Source organism: Eublepharis macularius, chromosome 2 (genome assembly GCF_028583425.1).
Source record: "Eublepharis macularius isolate TG4126 chromosome 2, MPM_Emac_v1.0, whole genome shotgun sequence".
In the NCBI taxonomy this organism is placed as follows: Eukaryota; Metazoa; Chordata; class Lepidosauria; order Squamata; family Eublepharidae; genus Eublepharis; species Eublepharis macularius.
The window spans coordinates 163,736,413-163,764,027 of record NC_072791.1 but is presented as its reverse complement, the minus strand read 5'-3'; the positions used below and the strand labels follow the sequence as shown (position 1 = coordinate 163,764,027).

Below are 27,615 nucleotides of genomic sequence, written 5' to 3'. Positions count from 1 at the left end.
TGGCATGAAGTGAGACCATTGTGACAAGAGGCTGTTGCTGGTTGGAGTGGAATGAGATGCAGCATTTGGGGCAATGACAGACCACCTTTTCATACTGTCATGATTATTGTTTCAATAAGAAGTAATCAATGAATGATGGATAATAATTTCTGTAGGAAGAAGAGGTTACACATCACTGAGGCTTGACCCACTACTTGGGGGTTTCCAATAAGGGGTCATCGAGTAACCTCTCCAGTGCAAGGTTTAAGTAAGGGCCTATCTGTAAATTCATAAGCAGCTCTGCCATGCCTTGGTATGCTCCCTGATGAGCATACCTGTAGGATACTATACTTGCAAACGTGTATTTAGTGCATTGATAACTATATTGTTAGTAAGGGCCTGGAGATTTGCTGGAATTACAACAGATCTCCAGATAGAGAGATCAGTTCTCCTGGAGAAAATGGCTGCTTTGGATGGTATTATACTCTGGTAAGGTCCCTCCACACCAGCCTGTCCCTCCCCATCCTCCACCCCTAAATCTCCAGAATATCCCAACCTGGGCTTAGTAACCCTAATGGTTAGGCATATATTTTAAAAACTTCATGTGTGCAATGGCCCTCAAATTGTGTTTCCCCATGCCCCCATCCCATGATAAAAAAAATTCATTTGTATGGTACAACAGATGGATGATACTGAAAATGCAGACAGAATAATAACCAAAAATTAACCTGGAATTATGAAAAAATTATTTTTAATGTACAAAACATTTATATACAGTTTCAGCATATGACTGCCATCTTTATGATGTAAAAAAAACAGCTAAAAAGGTCCTTAAGATATAAAGACAGAACATTTCAGCTACAATACTCTTATTAATATTGTCTTCTATACAGAATATATACAGCACCAGTATGGTTGTTATAATACTATTACAGTAAATAAAGGAAGACCACCTTTGTAAAGCTGAAGAGTCATAGGCAATTGGAGATTGTGTGTGTGTTTGTGTGTGTCTTTCACACAAGTACACATACACAACTCACGAACTGCTGCATCCACACACATCCATGGGATAAGATACCTTGCCAGTAGATAGAGTTCTAAATAATTAATACAAGGAACTTGGTTCACAGTGACTTCCTAGAATTGAAATCAAAAGAACTCTGCCTAAGCTCAGTGATCATAGTTCACCCAGCCAAGCAATTCTATAACATTGGCAGTCGTCACTCGAGGATCATGGCCCATAATTTCAAACCTGTCCTAAGCAGGCCAATAGTTAGATAAACTGAGAATACAGTTTGTCAAAACTCAGTCAGAACACTATCAGAATGTGTAACACTGCATTACTTAGAAGACCCTACTATATTTAGCTAGGTCTTCCTTGATCCTTTGTGAATGAGAACAAAAAATTAATATATTTGGGGCTCTTACATTGGTTTTAAAGTAGTATATAGCAGAATGCAGAGTAAATATTTCTAATTGCTCAATTGTTCCGTTAATTTTTAACACACCGAAATCACTATCAAGGTAAATTTCCCTCCATGGTGAATCTTCTCTTTTTTGACGAGTATTTCCCATGTTAGGGAATTCTTTTTAAATGAACTTGTTTTCAAATTCAAGATTTCATCAATCAAAATTGATGTGATTATTTTGCCACAGCAATAATTGTGATGCTAGTTTATGGAATTGTGTATGAGGCTTGCAGCTCAGCAAAGATCACAAGGAGGTGCCAGCTGTATGAATCAGTGTTTGTTTGTGGAAACTGCACAAATTATAGTGGCTGCATATGCAATCTTCACACTAACTATATATTGTTGAAGGCTTTCACGGCCGGAGAACGATGGTTGTTGTGGATTTTCCGGGCTGTATCGCCATGGTCTTGGCATTATAGTTCCTGACGTTTCGCCAGCAGCTGTGAGTGGCATCTTCAAAGGTGTAGCACTGAAAGACAGTGCTACACCTCTGTGCTGCACCTCTGAAGATGCTAGTCACAGCTGCTGAACTACAATGCCAAGACCACGGCGATACAGCCCGGAAAATCCACAACAACCAACCTTCACACTAACTGTACAGCTGTTAGATTCTGGCTGTGCAGAGGTACCGCTAGTAGCCCCGGGTAACCCCACAGACAACTGAATTGGGGTTGCTGGATTTACTTCTGTTTGTTTTATTGATAATTCCAATATATCATGCACCATAAATTATAGGGAAATATCATGTATAAATTTACTGTACATTATGCTTTCACATCTTGGTTCAGAACTCCGTTCAAGCAAAATGTGCCTTAGATGATTGATGGAAGAATATTTACAAGTTTTGAGTCAAGGTGCCAACAATATGTACTTGAATAGATCGAGTCCAGTGAACTCCCTTTAGGCACATGCATGGGTTTACACAGGGCTTTTTTTCTGGGAAAAGAGGTGGTGGAACTCAGTGGGTTGCCCTCGGAGAAAATGGTCACATGGCTGGTGGTCCCGCCCCCTGATCTCCAGACAGAGGGTAGTCTAGATTGCCTTCCGTGCCGCTGAATGGCACGTAGGGCAGTCTAAACTCCCCTCTGTCTGGAGATCAGGGGGTGGGGCCACCAGCCATGTGACCATTTTCAAGAGGTTCCGGAACTCCGTTCCACTGTGTTCCTGCTGAAAAAAAGCCCTGGGTTTACACATCTTTTGTGAGACCCATAAACCCCTCAGAGCAGCTGCCCTCGTTCATGTCTTGCTTTTCTCATAGATTAATCTGGCTTGGGAGCTGTCCTGAAATAAATTGGCCAATCTGTGAATTGTCAGGACATTCAAAACAATGCTTTGAATTAGATTAATGTGTAAAAATAATTCATTCATATTAATTATATTTTGGATGCTAACATGATATATATGATACCCAATCCTTGAGGAACAAAAGAGGAACATAGTTCTCGGGAGTCAGTTCTTTTACAACTGTGCAATCCAAGCTGAAGAAGGTGTGCAAGTTACTTTCTCATGCCACTTTTACAACAGAAATCACAAACAGTGAGGATGAGGAAATGTCTATTCATTTGTGTTGGTATGTATACAAACAGCAGCTATTTCACAATCGTATGACCACTGGGGTGGGCAACAATATTAATACGTGTCCAGTTACACAATTGCCATGTATTTTGCACAGACCTAGGTTTTGTGAGACAACACTGACATGTGTTCAGCATTAATCTTAAGTAGCTATTGGCTTGGAGTCTCAGCACTCTTTCTTATTTGTGCTATTTACTTTCCACTCATTCTAGTTACTTCCACTTATGGAACTGGGGGAGGAAGATTTTTGCAAATTCTGCCCTCTCACTGGAACCTCACACTCACACTCGCACTCGCACTCACACTCACACACACACACACACACACACACACAATTTTCAGGGTCAAAGACAACTGCCGTGGGAGGCAGGAGGTGGAACTATTGCTGTTTATGAGGGGCAACTCTACTCAGGCTACATAGGATCTAAGTCATTGTTTTTGTTATCCTTGTATCCTGCCCTCACTTCAAGGATACGTGATCAGTGTTTTAGTTATATGATAACCTTGTGAAGGAAGCAAGGCTGAGAGCTACTGACTGCCAAAGGCCACCTAGCAAACTTTCTGAGCCCACACCTAAGCCAGTGTTTACTCCTGTGCCACACATATGCACAATAAGTAATTTATATAGTACACAACTAACACAGACAAGGTCTTCAGGATGGAAAAAAAATTGTGAGATGAATTTGTGACCTACACAAAATTTCTGCAGCATCATGTGATTTACCTCCTATTAGTGAACTTTGTTGCAGCCAGCCTCTTTGCCCCTTCAACTCCAATGTGAAGTCAAAGGAAATGAAGAATGACCCATGCTCTTTAACATGCCATCGTATGCCATGCATGGCAAAGACCTTTCTCCTACTAGACATATTTTTAAATTAGCGGCATTTTCAAGACTCCACTACATTCTTCATGATATAAACTACCTTGTAAAAATCCTCTGATAAAAAGAAATGGGGCATTAATCTTTCACATCGTCTCCTCATCAATGTGACCCCCTCAAATGTCTTTTTAGCAACATTACAATGCCTTATATAAATGTACCTTTATTTTATATATGCTTCTGGCAATACACTTTATTTGACATTAATGGACAAGAGATGCCTTGATGATTCGACAGCTAACACACAATAAGGCACTTTGCTGCAAAACTGTTCAGGAGCTGATGCTTCTTGGCTAAGCTGCAAGGTACCAACAGTTAAATTGGCTCTATAAACAATGCAGTGCGTACACATGCACAGTTCGGGCCAAAAAGCAAAGCATTAAAGCATCAGGCAGACACAGTATGGCTTTTTTGCATTTAGGTCAAAATGATACCCGTCCGTTTGTCACTAGAGAGGGTGAAAAATTGCATTTTTGCAGCAATAACTAAAGGAAAATCAAAAGGAGATGGCAAAATGTGCTTTTTACAAGATACAGAGCTTCATCTGTAACACCACTGTGCAATATTTTAGTGTACAACTCTCTAGTGTTCTACATTTGGCAACATTGCATCTGTTTTCCAAGTTGAAAAGTGGAAAACATCTGAAAGTCTGAATAAGGGAAAACGGACAAGGACATCTCATTTTTAAAAAGATGCCGAATGTGGCTTATCTTTTACAAGAAGAGACACTTGAGAGGTATGTTCTAGCACTGTGGTGGTATTTTTGAGCACTCTGAAAAACAAGCACAAAAATAATACTAGAGAGAGGTGCATTCTTTCAGTGCTTCTTTTACATAGTTTATACATGTTTGTACAAAGACATTTGTTTCCTTATATGGAATCCCTTTAATGTATTTAATACTTGTAAAAAATCTACTCTATGGATTTTTTTTTTAAAAAAGCACATTCATAAAATTGCTTCGCATGTAATCTCTGGGATACTTCTAGACAGTTGTGCTTTAAGCATTAAGACATCATGTTAAGAAATTTACTCTCTTCTGCCAAGGTGGTCAACATAGAGTTCATATCTCCTATTGCCATATTGTTAATTCCAGCTGGGATGGATGGCAGCGTCAGAGAGTTTCGGGGAGTCGTAAGGCGAGAAGAGTTCTGGGAGAGGTTCTGCAGAATGCTAGGACTCAGGGTCCCTGACATCAGACTTGAATGGTCACCATCATCCATGATGGCATCGAAATCTATCTGAGGAGGCTCTAGAACCTGTGAGTCCACAGTGCTTGAAACCTGATTAGCTCCAGGAGAGGGCATGGTGCCTGGCTTGACATTCAACGCACACTGCTGCTGTCTTACACTATAATCTGCATGGTTATTAAAATTCCCATTCTGTTCATACATGTGTATTTGACCATAATAGTGCATCAAATGGCTGTCCCTCATATTACTATTGCAATACTGAGGCTGAGATGATGCTGTTATTCTCTTAGGGGTGGCTTCTGCCCTGTCTTGCCCTGGGCTCACATTGGTAGATGGGCGAGATGTTCTCATGTAACCCAACTGTTGCATAGCACGTATCCCTCGGTATCTGTTTGCTGGACTGGGATTAGGTGGAGGATGAGGCTGTACTACACCAGAAGAGAAGCCCTGTTCAAATGTCTCTATCATAACCTGTTGTGGCTCAAAATTTGTCAAATTTGAGGTCATCATTGCAGAAGGTTGATGGAACACTTCCTGTGCCACGGAGAAGTTCATGTGGGTTGGCTGATGCCCTGGCTCCTGTATCACCTGATTGTGTATTGTGCATTCTCTGTTGCCACTGACTACAGAATTTGGATCAGCCATAGCATCCATTGGCTGAGGATGAACATGGGATGCAGGCTTCATTATCATGTTGTTACAGGAAGGGGAAAGCTGATTGAGATCACTACTCATTGTGTTTGGGCTCAGCATTTGATGAGCCTGGCTATACCCTTCATGTGAGTTCAAATCTGGATTGTTATTAGGACTTAGATTTGCTTGTTGCTGCTTTAAGTGCATGCAGTTTAACTTTTGTCCATCCATGCCTGCATTCTTGTGCATAAACTGTTGTAGGTTTGCACCCATGTTTTGACCCATCTGCATCTGTTGATGGCTGAAATTCTGATACTGGTTGAAATTGTGCTTCTGTTGGACTACAGCTAAGTTCCGTGGTGAAAACTGCTGCTTTGCTTGAGCAGAGATTGCATCAACAGTACCTGAGCTAACCTCATTCCATTGGACAGGCATGTTGTTTTTACACAAACTGGAGGATGTACCAAAGTTTATTTGACACCCTCCCATCACTGGAGTGGAATGGTTCATGCTCACATCTGAGACAGCCATTCTGCGTTGGTTTAGCATGCTGTTTGGTTGGACTTGTGCATTCACTTGGAAGCTCTGCATCTCATTACCATACCCCACAGAAGAGTTGTCAGCAGCCATCCCGTTGTTTTGTGATTTGATATATTGCACCACATCATCAGGTAGCACTATATCATCATCTCCAACAGAACCATCAGTCTCACCAGAGATGGCTTCCATAGCAATATTCTCAGTAATACTGGGTGGCCTTGGAGAATACATGTGCCTGGTGAGGCTTCCATCTGAATGTGTATAGCTTGAAATGTTAAAGTTCCTTCTGTCCAAAGGAGAGTGAAGAGGATTCATGTTGTTGGTGCTATTGAAACGATGGACTCTAGGAAGGGAAGAAGGGTCTCCAGCAGGTCTCCTCACTGGGTCACTGGCACGCCGTGCATTATTGCCCACCACTTCATGAGGGAATGCAGGTGGTGCTCCATATCCATAAGCGTTACTGTCACTACAACGCCTTGGCCCAGGAAGGTGGCGAAATGAAGGCAAAGTGGGCTCTGACCCATCAAGAAGGGAGATTTTATTCTTTAGACTCATTCTTTCCATATTAGGCAATGGTGTGGGTGGCGGGCCACCTGTGGCAGCAGCATACTTAGCTTTCAGCCTGTACTGCTGAACTGGTGTAAGGTGCAGAAGACCTTGGATCCCACTACATTGGCTGATATCACTTGATCTGCGTGACGCATCTGTGGAAATCGGGTCATAGGAGTCAGCAGAACTTGTGTTGTTTGGACGGTTTCCAAATTGTGATGCTTCACTAGAACGGCGGCTGGAGAAGTAAGGGGATATCCCAGATGACCTGCGACTGACCGTGTAGGCGGAGCTGATGGTGCTGGTTGAGCTGTCACGGCGTTCAGTTAGTTGATTTAACATTGTAACCTCGTTGATGGGCAACTCTGTCATCCTTGGGTTAGGCAGTGCTGCAGAAGAACCACCCATGTTGTCCAGTGGATAGCCTGAATGAGAATTGGGAAGAAAAGAGAGAGGGTTCTTAGTTGGTGAGCAACCCTCTTTCAAAAAAACACGCACTTTGTTTCCTGAATGCATTTTCTCTCCTACCCTTTCCTTATCTGCACATATGTGTGTGTTCTTAGTACTATATGGCTTTCTTCAAGTACAGCCTCTTTAGACTGTTAGCAGCGCTGCTTTCCACAGACTGGAGAGAGAAAACAGTTTTTAAGAAGTGTTATTGGAGGTTCTGCATGAGCTATGATTGGACATAGTGTACACATGTAGAACTTTTGATCAGCTGCCACTGAACATGGTCAAACAGGTTTTGCAGGGTTTTGAAGCACTACAAACCCTATTTTCATCATTACAGAAGAGAAAAAATGGGCTGCAGACCACAAGCAAAGATGGTCCTGTTATCCCAGTTTCAAGTCTCAGAAAAAACTAAACTATCATCTGTTCAGCTCAAAGAAGAATACACACAGGGCATACAATAACAGGGTAGTGGAGGCAACAAACTGACTGCAGCAGGCTCACTCAACATTTAACTGGCATTGAAACAGCCAAGAGGAATTTCTTAGGATCAGATTGTAGCAGAATGAAATCTATGATGGACATAGTGATTTGTTTCAGCCAGCACAACTAAATAGCCATGAAGAAGGATCTCAAAAACTCAACAAGAGAAATTTTCTTCATAGTGATTAATATAATACATTGTGATTAATCTGGACTGCCTTTATCCAGTTGGTACCAACATGTTCTGAGAGATGATTCCACACTTCCTGAATTTTTAGATATAACTTGGAAAAGTATCTGGAAAAACCCCTACAAAGATTTGTTATCAGTCTAGGGCACCACATATGAAAAGGAAGGATGCAGGATAGAGGTTTGATGGGAAGGAGACCGTTCTTTCAATGTGGCTCCTTAAGTCCAATTAAAGAGCCAATTTCCCCTGGCAGGGCTCATTCTGTCTCTGTTAGGCAGGACAGGAGCAATAGTTGTCTTCCCACCCACAATCCCAGATCTTAATTCAATAGTTTCTTTCCCCCATTTGCTTATTGTTCTTCATTGGCTGAGTAGTGCAAGGCTTTTAGTTTAACTTCACTGGTGTTTCATTTACTTCTACATTTGTTTGTTTGTGTGTACTCCATTGTACATTGAAATATTGGAATGAAATTTAGTATACACATTCTAGACATCACCATTCCACTTTTTAAGGCTAAATATTAGTTTAATTCCTATACCGTGATTAAGGGGACAGGAAAGATTTAACATACAGTGATCTCTCAACAGTTAAGAAACTGGAATGACAGTTAGTGTGCATATAATCAGGACATTATTTCACATTTTATTATATTAAGTATGAACCACAGCATCTGTTTTCAAGGAGGACAGAAGAGATGTACAACACATCATATGACTTGAGGTGTGATATATTCTATTGGTGTATGTGTTTGTGACACCACTATTTTTCAGATTTGAATCCAATCTGGACCATCATGCTTGTTTTCAAGTATATCAGGAAAGAAGTACAATATAGTGCAATATGATATCTGGTTTGAAGACTGAGACAAAGGAATGAAAATTTGTGTGCATGCTGAGGACATCCACATTTTAGGTTTGAATTCCAGCTCAACCCCTATACCCACTTTCAAGTAGGGAGAAAAGATGTCCAGCAGTTTGCCATGAAATGGTTCAAACAGCTGTCAGACCTACCATTGCCTGGGATGGGAGGCAGCTTGGTGTTTCTAACTGGAGGTGCCGGATTTGCCCATGAGCAAGAATCCTTCACCGTCCTGAGTTTCTCTTTCTTGAGCTGCTCAAGGCGTTGCATTGTCGTCATGTGTTTCCTTAGCTGAAGGCTGACTGTCACGTTTCCAGATGAAACTGTCGAGTCCACAACAGGTGTGCCATCCTCCAATGCGGTCAGGTCTCCCAGACTTCCTCCACTGTGCATGTTCATTTCTACTCCACTGTCATTGTTGTTGGTGCTCCCAAGGGGTGATGGCTCACTGCTGCATGATGACTGGCCACCAGGACTGGACTGATACATCTTAGCAAAACAAAGAAAAAGAAGGTCTTAATGAATCTGAGATTTCTCCACCCATATCAGCTTTATTAACTTCATTAACTGTGCATTGAATAGTTTTTAATTTCAACATTCATCTCAAAATTAGCATCTTTGGTGCAGCAAACTTACAATGCATATATTTTTGGGGATGTTTACTAACTTTTTGTTCTTCTAGTGACTGATTCTTCATGGCACTATTTTTCTTATTCTGTGCCTACAATGCCCTCTTCCTCATTTGCGCATGCTACCATTTAATCTCATTAGCTATGGTGATTAACATAATGTTGTTTATGAGCATCCATTGCATCATCACATCAGATGTTGTATTGTGACATCCACCATTGACATGGATCATATAAATTAACAGAGTCAATTAGGTTAAATGTCAGTGTAGGAAATGGAGGCAAAGAAGATGAAAGAAAATGATATCAAGAGGAACAGCATCAAAACAATACTAATACTATTCATGTTGTATAAAATCAGGAGATGCTTCTGAAGGTGAAACACAAAAAGAAGCAAGCAGTTTCAGCTCACTCTTGCAATTAACTTTTTTTAAAAAAAAATAGACACTATTATGTTTCACTAACATTCCTTGTTCCCCTCCTTTGAAGATAACAGGGCAGCCCTGGTAGGTGAAATGGCTAGCTCCAATGGCTTACTTGTGGAGACAAATGGACCAGCCGGTCAGAGTAGGTTTGCTTCACATTTTTATTTATTTAACATTTTAAATAGTAGTTATAAAATGTTAAATAAAATTTTAAAAAGAAAAAACTCATGATCAAAGTTTAAATCAACAATCTTTACATTCGTATATTTAGAACTGTGGAAAAGGTTACGCTTACTGTACAACAATTAAACCCAGCACGTTACGAGAAGTCATACCCAATAGTAATTCCAATTTTAATCAAACTAGATTTAAGTCAGAGCTATTCTCTGTATAAACAAACTCTGACTCAGTGATAAAGCCAATGTGGGCATTATTGTTCACAAGTGTGAGGACACTGTGGTGTAGACAGTTTTTTTTTCATAAGGCAAGTGATTTAAGTGGTTAATTTAATTTTTATGACTATTTTAAGCATTGGTATGTAAACATCAGGGAGCTAAAAGTCTTGAGGAGGATTTTCTTTTCTGCTTGCAAAGGGAACTGTATGTCTTCATTTGAGAAGCTTAAGCTGTTGATGCTTCTCCGAGATAAACCTGGAACATTAGTAGATTGTTGCCCTCCCAACTCTATCTGCCACAGAATCAAGCATGAAATGTTTCAGACACAGTGTATTTCTTGCAGTTCAAAGGACCGTAACATGCTTGGCTGACAGTCTTTATAGGCAGATAAGAGTATGATTTGCAAGCTTACGTTTGGCAAAGGTTTTTTTTTTAATTAGGAATTGTATTTCACATTAAGCAATTTATTTGTAATAAAGGTTAAATATTCTCTGCTGGCTCAAAGGCAGGGCTCTCGGCTGTCAGGGCTCTGGGTGGTGATTCATGATTGCTGATCCTAGGTGGTGGTAGTGTTAGATTGCCAGATGTACAGACCCTTGCTGTAAGGGTTCCTCCAGAACATCACAGACGCATAGGAGAGAATGGGGTTATTCTGTCCACTGTCCTCTAGCCAGAGCCCTACTTGTGCAAAAAATCAAAAGGCTGCTCCTGGATGGAAGAGGAAAGCCTATGCTTCTCACTTATAGTAGCCAATGGAGAGAGGCTGAAAAAGGGAGAGTGGCAATGCCATGTGCAGAACGATTACTTTGAAAGGTGTATAGTTGTGGCATGGTCATATATGGAACTAGTAACAGAAGAGCAAAAAGGGTAAGTTAGGTTGGCAAGAGCATATCCACAAAGTAACATCATTCTATATGACATTGCTTCTACTTCCAGCAATATTATATGTTAAACAACCATTGTTTTCCTGGGCTCTCTGCCCCATTACAGCAATGCCATCTCTGCCACAAAGCACTCTGAGGGGAGTGTACAGACTGAATGCAATTCTATTCCTGTTTCCATTTGAGTAAACTGGGATGGGGCTGTCACCCATAAGTGAATTCTATAGGTGTTAGGCTGAAAAGAAGTTTGTCTATAAAAGGAGTTATTGGTGGGATGCCAACATGTAAAGGATGAAAGAAAAAAGATTGTGAATGCTTAGACCAAACCCTGTTGGCCATGGCTATTTTACCTTGATGCCTTAGAAAACATGCATGTGTCCACATACTCAACTTGTTCAGCCACATAAAGAGGACAAAGCACAGAAACTTTGACAAAGACAGTGTATTTGCTCACCTTAGTACCGACTGTCCTTGTGAAGTACAGTAGAGAATGTTAAGAGAGGAGAAAGAACAGGTTATTAGAACTTAAGACAACACTGAGAGAAAGAGTTGATGTAACTGGTGGAACAAGGGAGAGATGCAAAAATAAGGACAGATCAGCAACATCCATGCCACAGGTAAATGGAAATTCAACCCCCTTTAATGTTCTATTCAGAATTAGTTCATATCTCTCAGGGATATTTTGACCTTAGATTTCAGTTAAGTGCATTTAGAAATTGGTGCTTGGATGTACCACAGCAGCAGTGTGCTGGATCATTCCATGGTGCTACCTGAAGTCATTCACCACTGCCTCTACATTGCCTTATACCCATTCCTGTTGCCCCGCCCAGAAGCTGAAGCAACTAAGCCTCCTTGGCCAGTCTCTCAGGCTTAAAAAAATATGCACATGCCCTACAAGGCTTTCTCAGCACTTGTGGTATTCATTCCTCTTGTGAGCATTTGGCCAACATTTTGGTTGCCTGGGCAACACGGCCTGGGTGAGAGAGGAGACATGGAGCATTAGCTGCTCCAGATCTTGGGAGGAAGTGGGGGCAGTAGAGGCAGCAGCAGCCTCTACTGGGGGGAGGCAGAGAAAGTGGCAGTGGAGGGAGTAGGTAGAATGGGAAGCTAGTGACATTGGGCAGGACAGGAGTTTGCTGCCCCCACTGCGAATCCACTAATTGAGGCCTCTGCCTCCTTATAAAACCATTTATGCACTACTAAGACTTCTTGAAGGCATATCAGACTCCTCCTGTGAATGACAAAGAGTGTCTCTATAGTATCTAGTTGAGGAAATAATTTAATTCAGCTGTCAACATATTCAGTTAGAATTATATGGATTTTTCAAAACCCGCCCCCCAAATGTGGAATTTATCATGAAACTAGAGGAATCATGCATGTTAAAAATTCTGAACGTGTCAATAGGGTGACACAGATAGGTCAGAAATGCAGTCTATGCAGAAATGCAGTTCACGTATTTAAAATGGTAAACCTATTTAAACATCTGGAACATATTTTTAATGCACGATATTAGTATTTTATACATCTTTTTATACTAAAGCTACATCCACACAGAGGTTTTTCTCCACTCTGGTTTCCAAACTTCAGCTTTTTCTCTTTTTTGGAGCAACCATAAACATGGTCCTCTAATCACCAACTTTCTCGCTTTCCCTATAATTGCGAGACACCAAGAACAAACCAACTTCCTTTTCCTCCTTGGTCTTGGCTAAGTTTCCTCAGTTCCCCTATCATGTCCATTTCTTTCAACCTGCCTCACTGAATTCCTGAATTTTAAATAAACATTTTACAGCTCTTATCCTCCTTTCTCTCTTGCTGATCATCCTCTACCCCCCTTGTTTTTTGTCTACCCACCTCAGTGCATCTCCTGAACTGAAACAAAACAGATCTTTTCCAGCGTCATCTCCCATTAAAATTTCCCCTCAGGAAAGGACGAGTCATCACCAGCAGGGAGATGTGTATGTATGAGCAAAAGGCAGAGAGGAGGAAGGAGAGATGCCCTTAGGAAGTGTCATCTATAGCAGAATGCAGCTGAATTTTTTGTTAATCTGTACAGGAAGCTGGGATTTGTGAATTCAAACACTACAAGAAACTAAGGTTGCCAGGTCCCCCTGGCACATGCGGTGTGTGTGTGTATACTTACAGTGATCAGCCCTTGTGCATACGCAAAGTGCATGTGAGTTCCTGCATGATGACATCACTTCCAGAAATGATGTCACTGCACAGTGCACAGGAGCCCAACATAGTGTTTGGAGCAGATTCTTAAAGAATTGCCCCTCATGTGATGCTGTCACTTCTGTTGCAACAGGAAGCGATGGCATCCTGAAGGGATGCTTGCCAATGGCAGGTGATCTCCAGGCAACCTGCTTCTGCCTGCCAATTGACAGCAATTACCAGGTAGAGAGGCAGATCACTGGGAGTTTGCCAGCCACTGGTGAACACCTGGCAATCCTACAGCAAATCCCAGTTAACAAACCCCAGATCATGGATGAGAACTCCAGTTTAGTACCCCCCAACAAACCACAGATTATTGTGCACACTGTCGTCATTTTATTTATATTGTAAGCTGCCTTGAGTTCCTGCAAGGTAGAAAGGTGACTAATAAATGTTTTAAATTATTCAACCAAACAAACAGATATTAATCAGGTTATGATTTTATAAATCATGGTTTACAGTGACATCTGAACGTAGCCAAGGTATGTGGAACAGTTTGACAAGTGTAAAGCAAGTTTAAAACACTACTACAGCACATGCTTTGCATGCACAAGGTTGTAGATTCAGCCCCTGGCATCTCCAGCTGAAATTATCTCCACTATCAGCCCAGAGAAAGGTCATCTCTCCACGGCCTTGGAGACCCATTCCCAGTCACTTGGGCAAGGTAGAAGGCCTTTTGATTCAGTATAAGGCAGTGCCGTATGTAGTTCACGCTCACATTGTTATCTATGGCGGGATTGACCTACTAGAAGCCCATATGTTGGATCTGACTTTCTATATCAGCCTAACCACAGAAAGGCTGCCTGAAGAACACAACGAACTGACATGAGTCCATTACTATGAGAAAGAGCAATTTGAGCACACAGAGAACAAATGCTTCTTTAAAATGTTGCCTTATAAAAATTGATTGCATTGGAAACAACGCACTGTTGAAATTCTAAGAAAGATTTTTAACAGTCAATAGAAAGTGTGCATAGGGTTGTAGGTATCGCTTGGTAAACAGCATATTTGAAAAGTTTTGTAACTTTCCATTTGCTACCTGAGAATCTAAGGGGTGTCATCAATGTTTCAGAGCAATTGCTTTCTTACCACGGAATTCTCTGTCTTTATTGTCTTGACTTGTAAACAGTCCTCCATCCCTCTGGTGGTGCTATTTGCCTCTGTACTCTCTTCTGCAGCTTTGCCACTCTGCTTGGCACTTGCTTCATTGTCACTATTTTCTTTAAGTGCAGGCGGTCTCAGGTGAACATCATTGCGCTGTTTCTTGGTGACATGTGCCTCTGGTCCATGCACAGTCTTCACATGTTTCCTGAGGGAACTGGGGTCTGTGTATCTCTTTGTGCAGCCCGGAATTTTGCAGACATAGGGTTTCTGTAAACAGGAATAAATCTAAAGATAAAAACTTGAAACATAGTGAAATAGTTGAGATTAAGTTTGCTTGAATCACATCCTTTAATTGTGACATTTGTCACAATTTCTGTGCTTTGTTGATAAATCTATGGTAGGATTCAGAAAAGCTGTAATTTCTGAATGTGCAGTATGCAAGCACTGATTGTCTGAGTGCATCCAACCTAAGACTGATGACAATGTGTGAGACTTACAGTTTTGTTGAATTCCCATTGGCCTCCACTGAATGCTTGGAGGGGAGATGCTTTAGGGGAAGCCACAGCTCAGTGGTAGAACACATGGATCCCACACACAAAACAATACTGACTCAGAATAAGGCGACTTAATATGTTAAAAAAACACAGGCAGAGACAGCTATCTCATTCTGGGTCTACTAATTGTTCTTCACTACTAAACACTACTGAAAATGGTAATTACTGTGGGACTTTTCGCATCTCGCAAAGTCTGCCATCTCTTTTGGGCTGCTTGGATTTGACACTTCATGCACTACTGGTCAGGATAGGTCTGTACATGTAAACAACACATTTGCAAAGTCTAGATAAAAACTGAAACTTAGCAAATTGTCACAATGCCTCTATTCAATACATTCTAATGCCTTGCCTTAATTGTACTTTGCTTGTTCAGCATTTGTTCCATTTGCCACAGGAATGTTATCATGGCTAGCTTGGGATGTGCAGGGAATCTTGTGAAGGCAACCTCTTTGGGTGGTGATGGTAGGGGATAGGATAGAGGCATTCTGTTTTAGAAAAATCTGGAGAAGCAATAAAAAGGGATTTACAGTCCATCAAATCTCCCCTACATTTCTATCACTTGTCAGCCAGGTAGCTATTACATTGCAGAGTGGAACCCACAGGTATTCAGTGTTTTTGGAGATGATAGCAATGCAACTATTGAAATCATATTAGTAAGCACAGCACAAACAAAGTTGTGGCTATGCAGCTGGGAGCAAAAGTAAGAAAACAGGAAGGTATCTCCCCCCCCCCTCTCCTCCCAGGCAGGTTATCCATTCCCAATTCCAGAGAGCATTTGCACAAATGTGGTTAGTGCTAGGGCTGTTTTTGAAGGGATGGATTCATCAAAAATGCCATTTCTGGAAAGCAGCTACTTAAAGTACTTTTCCACTGAAACTCTGGAAAAGATCCATCCAAAGGATATGCAGTAATACATTTTTTTCAAGTTTAGTAAGAAGTGAGTATGTGTGTTAGTTGTTACAGAGATAACAAAAAGGAGAGAAAAACAACATTTGGTAATGAGTTGCACTATTATACCTGTATATTAGTGATTTTATTTTATTCATACATAAGGTTTTAGTATGTATATGTAGAACCATATGATGTTTTTAATCTAATTTATGTATTCCTAATTAAACTTTATCCTATTTTATCCTATTTTTAGTTATTTTCAACAATTTTATTTTTTCTGTTCCAGCCTCCTTGGTTACCCCTGTTAGTTGTTATATCCTTACCTACTCTGGGCTTACATGGTACTTTACATACTCAGAAGAATTTCTACTCATGAACTCATTCTTGTAAGGTAGGTAGCAGGGAACTATTCAGCATTCCAAGTAATGGGGGCAGACATAAACAGTGGGCACAGCAGTTTGCATTTGTCATCCCAGAGAAGTAGGCAGAGTTACAAGGAGAGCAGAAGTAGGAGGTTGGGATTCTAATGCGGACAGATGCAACGGTACTGTCTCTTCCTCTCTGGCCTTGGATCTCACTTCCTATTCCTTTCTCACTGTTCAGGCAGTGAGTGTTAATACTTTGCGGGAAACAAACAGCAGTGGTGAGTCCACTGTAGCAAGTCACATATATACCAAAATAGTAAAGAGTCCAGTAGCACCTTTAAGACTAACCAACTTTATTGTAGCATAAGCTTTCGAGAGCCACAGCTCTCTTGGTCAAAACCTTATGCTACAATAAAGTTGGTTAGTCTTAAAGGTGCTACTGGACTCTACTATTTTGCTACTACAGACTAACATGGCTAGTATATATCCTGGATATATACCAAACTATATGACATCTATATATTCTGCCTTTCCTGCAAATAATCACAGCGACATTGACTTTAAGATGCCTGGAAGAAGAGTACAGAATTAATAGGCAAATATAAAGTAGGAGGACCCATTTTTCATGTGCACACAGACAGATTCTCATACATGTACACTTACTACGGTTAGACTGTTTCGGAGGTCAAAATCCACAGCCCATTCAGGCTCTAAGGAAATTATACTGCATTGCTTTGCAGGGCTTCCTCTCCAGCATAATCGACTGCTTCTAGCAAAGAGAGCCCTCTGCCACTGCGCTCAGCCTGCTTGCCTCTGTTTGCTGCTATAGCTACTGCCAGATCCCCCTCAGTGTCCCCAACAGAGACTGAATAGATGCCCAAGGAAGGAAGAGGATCTTGACTTCTGAAAGGGTCTAACCTGAGTGAACACATGTACAAGTATTTGCAAGCATACACATGAAAAATGTCACATATGGTTAGGCCCTTACACTGGAAAAAAAAAAGCAACAGGGGAAAAATTCTCTCTAGCTAAACAGCAGCACTTTCATACAATAGCAACATTTTAAAAATAAGTTACATTCTTTCTCACACAAATCAGCCACATGGTAGATCCACAATTTACGAAGCACCAGAACTCATAAACAGAGTCTCTTATGAGGACCAAATTACACAATATGATTCTAATGTGTTGGTTCCAGGTTTCCTGAACCAAACTTACTTTCCCTCAGCCGCAGAACACTTGCAAGAAATGATGTTTTGGAAGTCTGCAGAGACCCAATTCAGCTCAGGATCATGGCGTGGGGGAGGAGGGGCTCTTGCCTTTCCATTCATGCCATTTTCCCTAACGGAAACAGCCTTGCTGTACAGCTCCCAAATAAGGTAAATAACTACCCCTCTGCCATTAGCCAGGAGAAAGCCCCCATAGATTTTTAAAATACCATTCTCAGTAGTTACGTGGCTGTGGGGAAAGCAAGTCTGGTTCAGGGAACCCAAAGCTGACTAGTTAGAACTCATATAGTGCAGTTTGACCATGAGAATATTACTAGCACAGGCTAAGTGTCTGAGTAGAAAGGATGCTTCTATATAGTCAAGATAGCTCCTCCAAGCCAGCAACGATTTGTGGAAACAGTGTTTTATTTTTTTAAAAAAAAAATCTCAAGAAGCCTCCCCCTCTGTTGCAAGACCTATTTTATTTTGCTAATTGGAAAAGCTCTCTGTCAGTTTCATTATCTCCTTACTCCTTCTCCTCTTTTGAATTAAAGTCCAGCTAGTAATAAAGACAGAAACAAATGGAACCTTTAGGTTCTGTTTGCATCTTATGGCAACTTGTGTATCCTCTTGAATGAGACCGTGCAGTAAATTACTTGCTGATCAGTCAGTGTAGGCAATTGCTGACAATAATAAGCTTTTATGTGCTTGACTTGCTGGTGGCCCTTTAACATATCATACTCCCCACTTGCTCTCCTTGGTTCTTAACCTGTTAATCTCTCTGTGAATAATTTTCTTTACTCAGATCCCAAAACAAAACTGCAGGATAAGCACATCCTTTTATGTACAGACAATACTGCACAATGAAAGAAGTTTGTGTGCTTTATTTTGGAAACTGCATGGGTTAGTCACATCTGGATTTTCCTTGGCAAAATTACATTCTACCTGCATTTCACCCCTCTTGATAATGGGCTTATTCCCTCCTGTCTTCTTGTCAGGACCTGAAATACCTGTACCCCTTTTCCTCCTTCTACTACCATCCCATTCAGCCACAAGCCCTCTTTTTGAAGAAACAAACACTTTGTACTATTTTAGACAGATCCTGTTTGCATAAAATCAACCTGTGAGGTGGTAGAGGAGATTCCAAACCAAGGAGGTTCAGTGTAATAACAACAGCCTACCACTCCAAGTAAAAAATCTACCATTCTATTTGCTTATAATAATTCAAATTAATCATTACAAATGAGGCTAGAGGCTAAACCCTGCCTGGTCACAGATGTTCTTAGAACTTCTGATCATTTTTCCTCCCTTCCTGCCGTTTGCTTAATTAGTGGTAATATAAATTTCAACCTCAGCATTAACCATTTGCAGCAGACCATCACATGCTTTACAATAAAGGCAATTTCCTTCCTTCCTCCAGCTACTAATAACGGATCTTAATTAGCAAGGCTTAAGAGAGCATTTGCCTTGAGCTTCAGCATTGTGTGTCCAGAACATCAGGATCCCAGCTCCATGGATTCTTCTATTGTTAAATAGCAAGCATGAGGGGCAATCTGGCCCACTAAGAAGTCTGGAAGTGGCAAGCATTGCATTCAGGCCTCAAATTCTGATCATCTGTTTGTGGTTTCTAGGTTTGCATTCATAAATATAAAATTTTCATGGTCTGCCTTTCCAGCAAAGCAAATGTAAAAAGAAGAAAAACCCAGCTCACCACTAGGGAAGGGATTTTATTCATTTTAAAAAAGTCCTGTGTGTAAAGTGTATATTATTAGCAGCATTCCCCCCTGCCCCTCGTGCTACTAGATTTCTCCTACCTCATTGGAATGCGTCCTGTTCTGGTGTTTTGCTCGGTCAGAAGCATTCGAAAAAGCTTTATTGCAGCCTTCATGTTCACAGACGTAAGGTTTTTCTCCAGTGTGAGATCTCAGGTGTGTCTTTAAATTCTCTAGCCGGGAATAGGCTTTGGAGCAACCCTCAAACTAAAAAACAAAACAGGAGTTTAATCTGATGGAGGCATTTTTCCATCTCATCTGGTTTTAATCCCTACCTCCTTGAAGAATTTAATTCCTTGAGGGATTTTGGCTTCCTCTAAGCAGGCTGTAGGGAAAAGAGTCTTGTATACAATGCATAATCTGAGGAACTTGTTTAAAGCAGCGGCCTGAATTTTCAAACTCAGCCCACGTAATTTTTTTTATAAAGAACATGGTCATCTTAAGGCCACTCACACTTTACAGGACTCTCATGAGTGCTATGTGCTCATGATATTATACCAGAGTTTCCCCCTTACACACATCTTTAAACATCCTTGTACATGCATCAGAGATCCCTACTGAGCAGAAATTCCCTGATGTTTACAGGTGTTTAAAAGGTTGGATATGTCATCATTATTTTATGTGTTTTGTGCAGGAAACATAGATGTAATACTGAAGGATCTATACTATAATAGAGTTTGCTATGTAAAAAGTGGAGATGCCCTTACAGACTGTATGGGATCAGGTGACATTTGTATGTATTGAAAAATGGCTTTTACTTAATGAAATCAGTGATAGTGACACTTTTCTAAACCATATTTTGATAGAAATATGAAGAGTGTTTGAAAAAACAGCTAAATGACACAGCTGTTTGAAATCTAGTTATTGCTAATCTAAATGTAGAAACAGTGGGTCTGTAAATTGATGTTAGATATCTCTTTCCACTACCAACAACTGCATCTAAAAGGTTACCCTCTAGATTCTGCACTGGTCTAGGTTGGATCAAGTTCCTTTTATTAATTTGTTTTTAAAAACAAAGCAAGTGTTGAAAAATCACGGCACAATGAACCTCTACAAGAAGCTCTCCATCAAATGAGGTTTTAATATATATAATTACAGCCCTATGTGGGATGAAGTATTAATTCTGAAGTGAAAACTAACAGCCAAGTGATATTAGGGCCATACACATGGCTAGACTAACTCTCCAGTTTGTAGGAGATTGCTCAATTCCCTGTGTTATTCAAATTACTCTGTGGGTATAACATACCTTGTGGGTGAAGTAAATCATGGTAGGTAGATATCGTATGTTGTGCCAGCTGTTATAGGAGTATAACAGTTTGGGAACACTGCTTAGCAGCAGCCCTCTCTTGCAGAGCACTTGCTCTGTACTTGTGAAGCTTGTAGTCTAATCTGTGGGAGTTGCTGGGCATGCTGGGTAAAAGCGGCAGGTGTTAGGGCAGCAGGATTATTCCTTCCCATTCCAGTCTTTCTTTGTTTGCTGTAATATACGTGTTGTGTTGTTTGCATACATATCCAATAAACAGTTGGGAGATAAAGTTGGCATGTTTCGTGGAGAACAGGATCCTCAATGGATATTAGCCATGGTAGCTAAATGGAATCTTCCATGTTCAGAGGCAGCAGTATACCTCTGAAAAACAGTTGCTCGTGGACAGCAACAAGGAGGAGGATTTGACCTCTGCAACACTTGAGAGCCTTCCAGGACATCTGTTTGGCCACTGTGGGAAACAGATTGTTGGACCAGATGATCTACTAGCCTGATCCAGCAGGCTTTTTAAAGTTCTTATTATTTGGCATATATGTAGATATTCTCTGTTATGGCAAATATGTGGAGGAAAGGGTAAGATGGTACAGGCCTACGGCTCAGGCTGTCAAGCATGTGTACTCTGACTTATGTACACATTTACAGTGTCAGTATCTTACCGTGCATTTGTGTGGCTTTTCTCCAGTGTGCCTTCGCATATGCACGACCAGCATGTACTGAGCTTTGAATGGCTTCTGCTCCCTTGTACACTCTTGCCATCGACAAACGAACTCCTTCTTCTCTCCATGAATGTGATCGTTATTGATGTGCTGGAAGATGAGAAAAGAAGCTAGGCTGTTAAAAAAACAGAAAGTCAGCAATGCTTGCGTCACTTCCTTTAGCAAGACCCTCAGAACCTGTAGTACTAGGAAAGGACATTAAGAAATAACACTACATCCCTCTGGATGTTCTACAGGTCTTCCTGGATTCCAAAGAGTTATGCATGGCTTTTAAGAGGAACCAAAAGATCTGAAAAAGATCTTGTAGCGCAGCACTTCTACAAAAAGCTCAAGTAGAAAGTTTTAATTTTATTTATTTAGGAGATTTCTATGCCGCTTCTTTAGAGTCCTGCTTCAGGCAAGTTATAGTTATTTTTTTGACAGGTTTCTTTTCAAATGCCAAGAGTAGCTCCTGAGTAAACTTAGCAACCATCAGATAAGAAGATAGGTCCTCTCCTTTATATGAAACTGGTTAAATGATTTATACAGTTCTCTGAATGCCAGTGGTTGGGTGGCAACAACAGGAGAAGACTTTCTGTGACCGACACGTAGGCCTTCTGAGTGCATCTGGCAGGCGGATGTGTAGAACAGGATGTTGGACTAGATGGACCACTAGACTGATCCAGCATGGCTGCTCTTATTTTTTTATAACAACCCATGTGGTCAGAGTAGATTGGAGACATGAGGGTAATTTAATAGAGTTATAATGCACTTGTCCTCAGATGGGTTTAGAGCATCTTCAGTATAATTCCCAGACACTCTCGAGTTGGAGGGACAACCTTCCTTAGCTTCAGCATTAGAATGGCATTATGTGCTTTCAAGCCATTTTCTGCTTCTTGGAGATGTGGAGAACTGCCCTTCACCCTGGAATTCTCCCCAATATTTCAGTCATTGCGACCATACTCTGTGTGGGCTCGGGAACCCAGCTGCAAAGTAGTAGCTAGCAGAAAGGATGGGGGGGGGAAGGAAAGCACCATAAAGCTCCTAGCGCAGAGCACTCAAGCTGATGGTGATGCTAATGTGGCTGAAGCAGGACAATGGTTGACCATTCCTCCCATCCCTGGCTAATAAGTCACACCCAGAGCCATAAAGCAGGGAAGACTAAAGTGACAGCAGGAAGCTCTTCCTTTGGGATGGGAAGTGGTCAGACTAGGAGACCCAGAGTTCTAATCCCCACTCTACTATTAGCTCACTGGGTGACCTTGAGCCAGTCATTCCCTCTTAGCTTAACCTACCTCCCAGGGTTGTTGTGAAGATAAAATGGAGGTTGGGAGAATGACGTATTTTGCCCTGAGGCTCTTGGAGGAAAAGAAGGATAGAAATGGATTGCATATATTAAATATTGTGTTTTACAGTACAGCCAGATAAGACGTGAGAGATCTATGACTGCATCCTGCATAGTACAATCCTAAGCAGCATTACATCCTTCTAAGTTCATTGGCTTCAACTGTCAGAGGACTGTGCTGTTAATGGGTTGGATCCAACACAAAATTTCCATTTGTGTTAGAGCTCTTGTTCAAGTAGAAATACATGAAAAAGACAGCAGTAACTGCTTGCACTAAATCATATTTATTGTAACCCCACTTGGATTTTCGCTTGCTCAAGATCTTGTGCAACCCATTTCTGGGCACTGTTAGGTATCCGTTTATGTTTCTGCTTGTGCACTGCTGCTTTCCACCAGCTCGGCTTGGCTGAGGACAGCAAGAGGTCTCACAAAGTCCTCCTTGCTGATGCAGCTGCACGAGTGCTGCCCCCACAAACTCCTGAGGCTGGAGCTGTGGCCCAGCGGCAGCATGAGTTGTCCTTTGGGGTGGAATTGGGGGACATGAGTCTTCCAGTCTTCAAGCTCACCCCAGGGACTCAGAGGTTGCTGGTGGAACTGGAGGAGAGGCTCACCACCTGCCAGCCTTCCCAGTTTCCTCTGAGGCCAGCAGGAGGAGAGGATGGAGGTGGCAGAAGAGGAAGAGACAGAGGAAGTGCCTCCCAAGGTTCTGCCTTTGCTCTTAGCCATCTCTTTCTGCCCACCCTCCAGACACAGTGTGTCTGCCCTGAGTGCCTCACAGGAGGTGGTTCCTGGGTTGCCAAAAGCTAAACAGCAGCATGGGGTCCCCCTACACCTCTGCCATCTGGGATCACTTCCAGAAGAGATAGGACCCTGCTATGCACAGTGCCAGCTGTGTAGGGCTTGGATCACTTGAGTGAAAGACCTGGCTCATCTCTCAACTACCAGCCTCAGGAACCACTTGAAAAAGTACCACCAGGTGGTGCTTCATCAGGAAGAGAGAGAGGCTGGTGCCACATAGCTGTGACCACCTTTGGCACTCTCCCACCCTGGGACTGCTGTAGGGGATGCCAAGCAACACTGATGGAGGTGTTCAGTGGTGGTGGAGCACTAGTGTGCCAAGAGGGGGGATCCAGAGGGTAGACAAGAGGGTCACTTGCCTCATCGGTGAGAGGGTCACTCTAGACAAATGTCCCTTTTCCATAATTGAGGATTTTGGCTTCTGCAGGCTGCTCTAAGATGTCTATCATTGTTTCACACCCCCTGATTTGCACCATGCTGAGCAGAACCATAATGTCCTCCCTTTACAGGGCTGCCAAGGAGTACATGAAGGCACAGCTGTCCCATGCTTCTGGAAGAAATGTGCACTTCACATCTAGCATCTGGACCTGCCCTCAGTCACAGGATGTGACCTTCTGAATGGACAACCAGTGTCAGGAAGTGTGTGCTGGGAGACCACCAAGCCAGCTACTGCCAGGCTTTGCTCCATGCTGAGGCTGTTGACAAGGCACACATGGTGGACTACATCTCTGCCACCACTGAAAGACAATTAATGTAGTGTGTAGTCAGGGGTGTCACCATGGGATATATGGTGACTGATGGCAAAACCAACCAGGCAGTGGTAGTGAAGGTGAGCCTCAATCACATTTACTGCATGGCCCACAAACTTCACTTCATGGTGAAGGATGCACTGGGTCTGGGTCTGAATCCTGAAGGTCCCAGATGGGACATTACAACTCATGTGTTCCAGTGTTTCATCATGCCAGCACATCATAGGTCACTTCTTGCACAGCATGAAGGCTGCCCATCAGCTATGCTAGAAGCAGGTCCTGGTCGGTGTGCTGAAGCATCAGCTGATCAGCAATGTAAGCATTTGATGGAGCTCCACTCATGCCATGCTTAAGCATTTGGTAGAGCAGCAGGCCACACTCACAATGAGGCTCTCAGAGGGGGGAGAGTCAGTTCAGCGAAGAGGACTGGCTGACCATTTCCCTTTAAGAACTTCACTATGATGGTCTTATCTGACATGGCAACCTTAGGTCTGGTCATTCCTTTGATCCAAACATTTCAGAGGAAGATGGCCACCTTTCTGGACCCCGGCACAGGATGAGCAGGCCTTGTTTCAGCAGTGTGTGCACTCACGAGAAGGATGTAAGAGGGCATCAAGTCCCGCCTGCAACCTCTCACTAAGAACAAGGTGTACATGCTGCTGACCATGTGCAACCCATGCATCAAGGGTAGCATCACTAAGCAGTCCAGGAATTTTACCAGCTTGGAAGATGAGCTCTCTCAGTGGGTGCAGAGTATGCAGGCCAAGAGGGCTACCCTGCCAGCAAAGAGGGACGAAGGGGCAACCAGCTCTGCTGTTCCCTACACCTCCTATTCTCAGCAGGGTTTCCCCATGGCCAGTCCCCAGATGACCAAGGAGATGGAGGTAATTGAACATGTGCTCAGCCCCTCTGGGAACATAAGGTGCTTGAGCCAGGATTTGTCAGAGGCAGTTGTCAGGGTCTATCTTTCAGAGCCCTGTGAGTTGTGTACTACCTGTCCTCTGAGCTACTTGACCAAGAAACAGGTGGCCTGGCCAGACCTGTCTCTTGTGGCTCAGAGCCTCTTCTCATGCCCTCTGACAAGCATGCAGAGCAAGCATTTTCCATGCAGCCTTCATAGCACTTGCTTGCTCCCCTGGAGAGTTGAGTAATCGGTCTTACTGAAGGTCAACTTGCCATTCTTCAATTTCCCAGCTCTGGACTTTGAGTATGAGTGAAGTGAGCACACCTTGTGCCTGTATCCTATCTCAGTCTGTGCTGGGAAGGTGGGGTAAAGTGCTCTTCCCAAAGTTAACTTAGGTAGAAACCCATCAGGATACTTTATTCAGTTGGCATACTATATACAATCCATACTTCCAATTGGGATTCCTCCCTCAAACCAAAGAAACACCACCCTAGCCAGTACAGTCCTTGGACTTTGGCATAGTTCTGTGCAGAAAAGTAAGAAAAGCAACACCAAAAAAATTGCTATCTTGCCACTGGAACAGGGAAAAAGACAGTGGAGAAAGTAGAGAATTGATGGCACATTTATGTGTTAATCTTAAACCCACAGAAGCACCAAAAATGAAGCTAGTGCGGCACCATTGTGTTGTTGTTGTGCTAACTAAGCTTCCTTCTTTGCAGGGTTGGGAGGGAATAGGAGGGCCAGTAATGAAGGGCAGTTTCTGTAGCTCTGTCTCTAGGCTCCTCTGAGGCAGTGAGTGACAGTTTAGGCTACAGACTGCAGAAAGAGAACCCGTTGCCCAAAATTACCCCTGCCTCTCACTTACTGAGGCTTTCCTTGGAAGAAGGGTCTTATACTAGGTTAATACTGTGTGTGTTGTGTTTGTTTGTGGTTAGTAGTGCTTGTGCCAGGACAGTAGTTCTGCTGGATGGTTGATGTTGGTACTTGGTTCTGTTCTGTGGTGTTACTGCATTGGACCTGGGTTCTGCCTGGCTTCTGTGAGTGACAATGGTTCTGTCAGGCTTGTAACCATGTCCCTTGCTTCATGTTGATTCTGCTGAGATTCTCTGGTTTGACATTGGTTCTGTTAGGCTTCAGCTTGCATTGGACTGGGCCTTTGGCTAGTAGTTGACCTCTGTGTGTTTTGTCAGATTTTTTTGCCTGAAAGCCAGGTTGGAATCCCCCACCCCCCATAAGGAACAATGAAGAGTGGTGGGGCAGTGTGTTCAGAGGCCCATATAAGGCCCATATAATTGGACCTCTGTGCCCAATCTTCTTGAAACTTGGGAGGTCTGCAGTGGACAGGAAGGACTAGATGTTCTGCAATTTTAGCGGAGTTTTCTTGAAAAACACCCCCCACCCCCGATATAGTTTCCCATATAGGGAATAATGGAGCTGAATTTATTTGTATTGCCCAAAAAAAACCCCAAACCCCCAGATCCAAATACTAAACCAGTATTTTTGAACCCTATTATCCTGAACACGAAATATATATGATATTCTGGATACCCAGATTTGAATAATATCATTTTTTGTCTGTGTGCCCATCCCTGCTTCCTAGTGGCTGCTTATACCCTAACCACATGGGAAGTTGCTCATCTGTAGAGATGCCCGCATAATGACTATCCATGTGGGAAGCTTTTTGCAAGTAGAGAAGGTCACGTAGCAAAGCTGGACTTCCTTTGCTCTTGCTATTGCATAGACAAATGGGAGAGTGGAGGAAAGGCGGGATTAATAAAGGACCTAGTAAGGTCAGCTTCACCTCATGACTTGTCACAACAGATGACTAGTTGCCCATCATGATCCCGAAGTTGTATGCTAAAAATATTCATCCAGTTCTCTATTGTTCAGAATACCCAAAGTGGTATGAGTGCTGAAAAGGCCCTAAATCACTCTATCAGGGTTAGCGGTTGGCAGAAACTGAGCATACGTGCTCTGCTTTTTTGAAACAGAAAGTATTATCACCTCTAATGTTTTTCAACTGAACTGGATTGAGGTGTTAAATGGGGAATCTAGAAGAAAGTAGGGCAGAAAGAATTACTAAACACACCCAGCTTTAAAGCTGGTTGAGTTTGCCAAACATGAAAAAAATAAAAGGCAGTTACATTCCACAGACTAGGCATTCCCCCACTCCCCTCGCCACATTTTTAGAGTTGATGATAGTAGTCATTTTGCAGGGTCGATCTGCAGGCTGCTTGCCTCCTGCACAATTAAATGCACTTTCCCCCCCTAAAAGGTGACAGGGAAAAGACAATTTTATTTTACCTCACTGAAAGGCGAGACAGGTGCTTCTGCAGGTAATAGTTTTTTCAACTGCTGACAGAAGTCCCCAGGACTTTAACCAAATGTCCTGTGAGTTAGACATTGCTTCACGTAACACTTAGGCTGCTTGTGGAAAGAAGAAACTGCAGGGGGTTGGAGCTGGCACACCAGCATCACGGCCCACCATCATCCTAGCCAGGATTCTAGTCAGGTGATCCTAAAGAGCCAGTCAATGTAATCCCATGCCACAAAGTTCCTAGATGTGGGGCACTCCCTCAGTCTCATCTTGCTGCTCAGAGAGGCAACTTTGTGCCACTTACCCACTTC

General features: G+C 42.3%; 1 protein-coding gene across 3 annotated transcripts in view; it reads right to left on the bottom strand.

The window, feature by feature from the left end:
* Positions 1–2,621: 2,621 nt before the first annotated feature.
* Positions 2,622–27,615, bottom strand: part of GLI2 (GLI family zinc finger 2) — a 263,984-nt gene continuing 238,990 nt past the window's right edge. For all 3 annotated transcript variants that reach the window (XM_054972434.1, XM_054972432.1, XM_054972433.1), the window contains 5 exons: positions 21,153–21,302; positions 19,275–19,439; positions 14,428–14,709; positions 8,950–9,286; positions 2,622–7,241 (listed from right to left, as the gene is read on the bottom strand). In XM_054972434.1, coding sequence (XP_054828409.1) covers positions 4,909–7,241; positions 8,950–9,286; positions 14,428–14,709; positions 19,275–19,439; positions 21,153–21,302 — 3,267 coding nt within the window. In that variant the 3' untranslated portion in view covers positions 2,622–4,908. The remainder of the gene's footprint in view (positions 7,242–8,949; positions 9,287–14,427; positions 14,710–19,274; positions 19,440–21,152; positions 21,303–27,615) is intronic.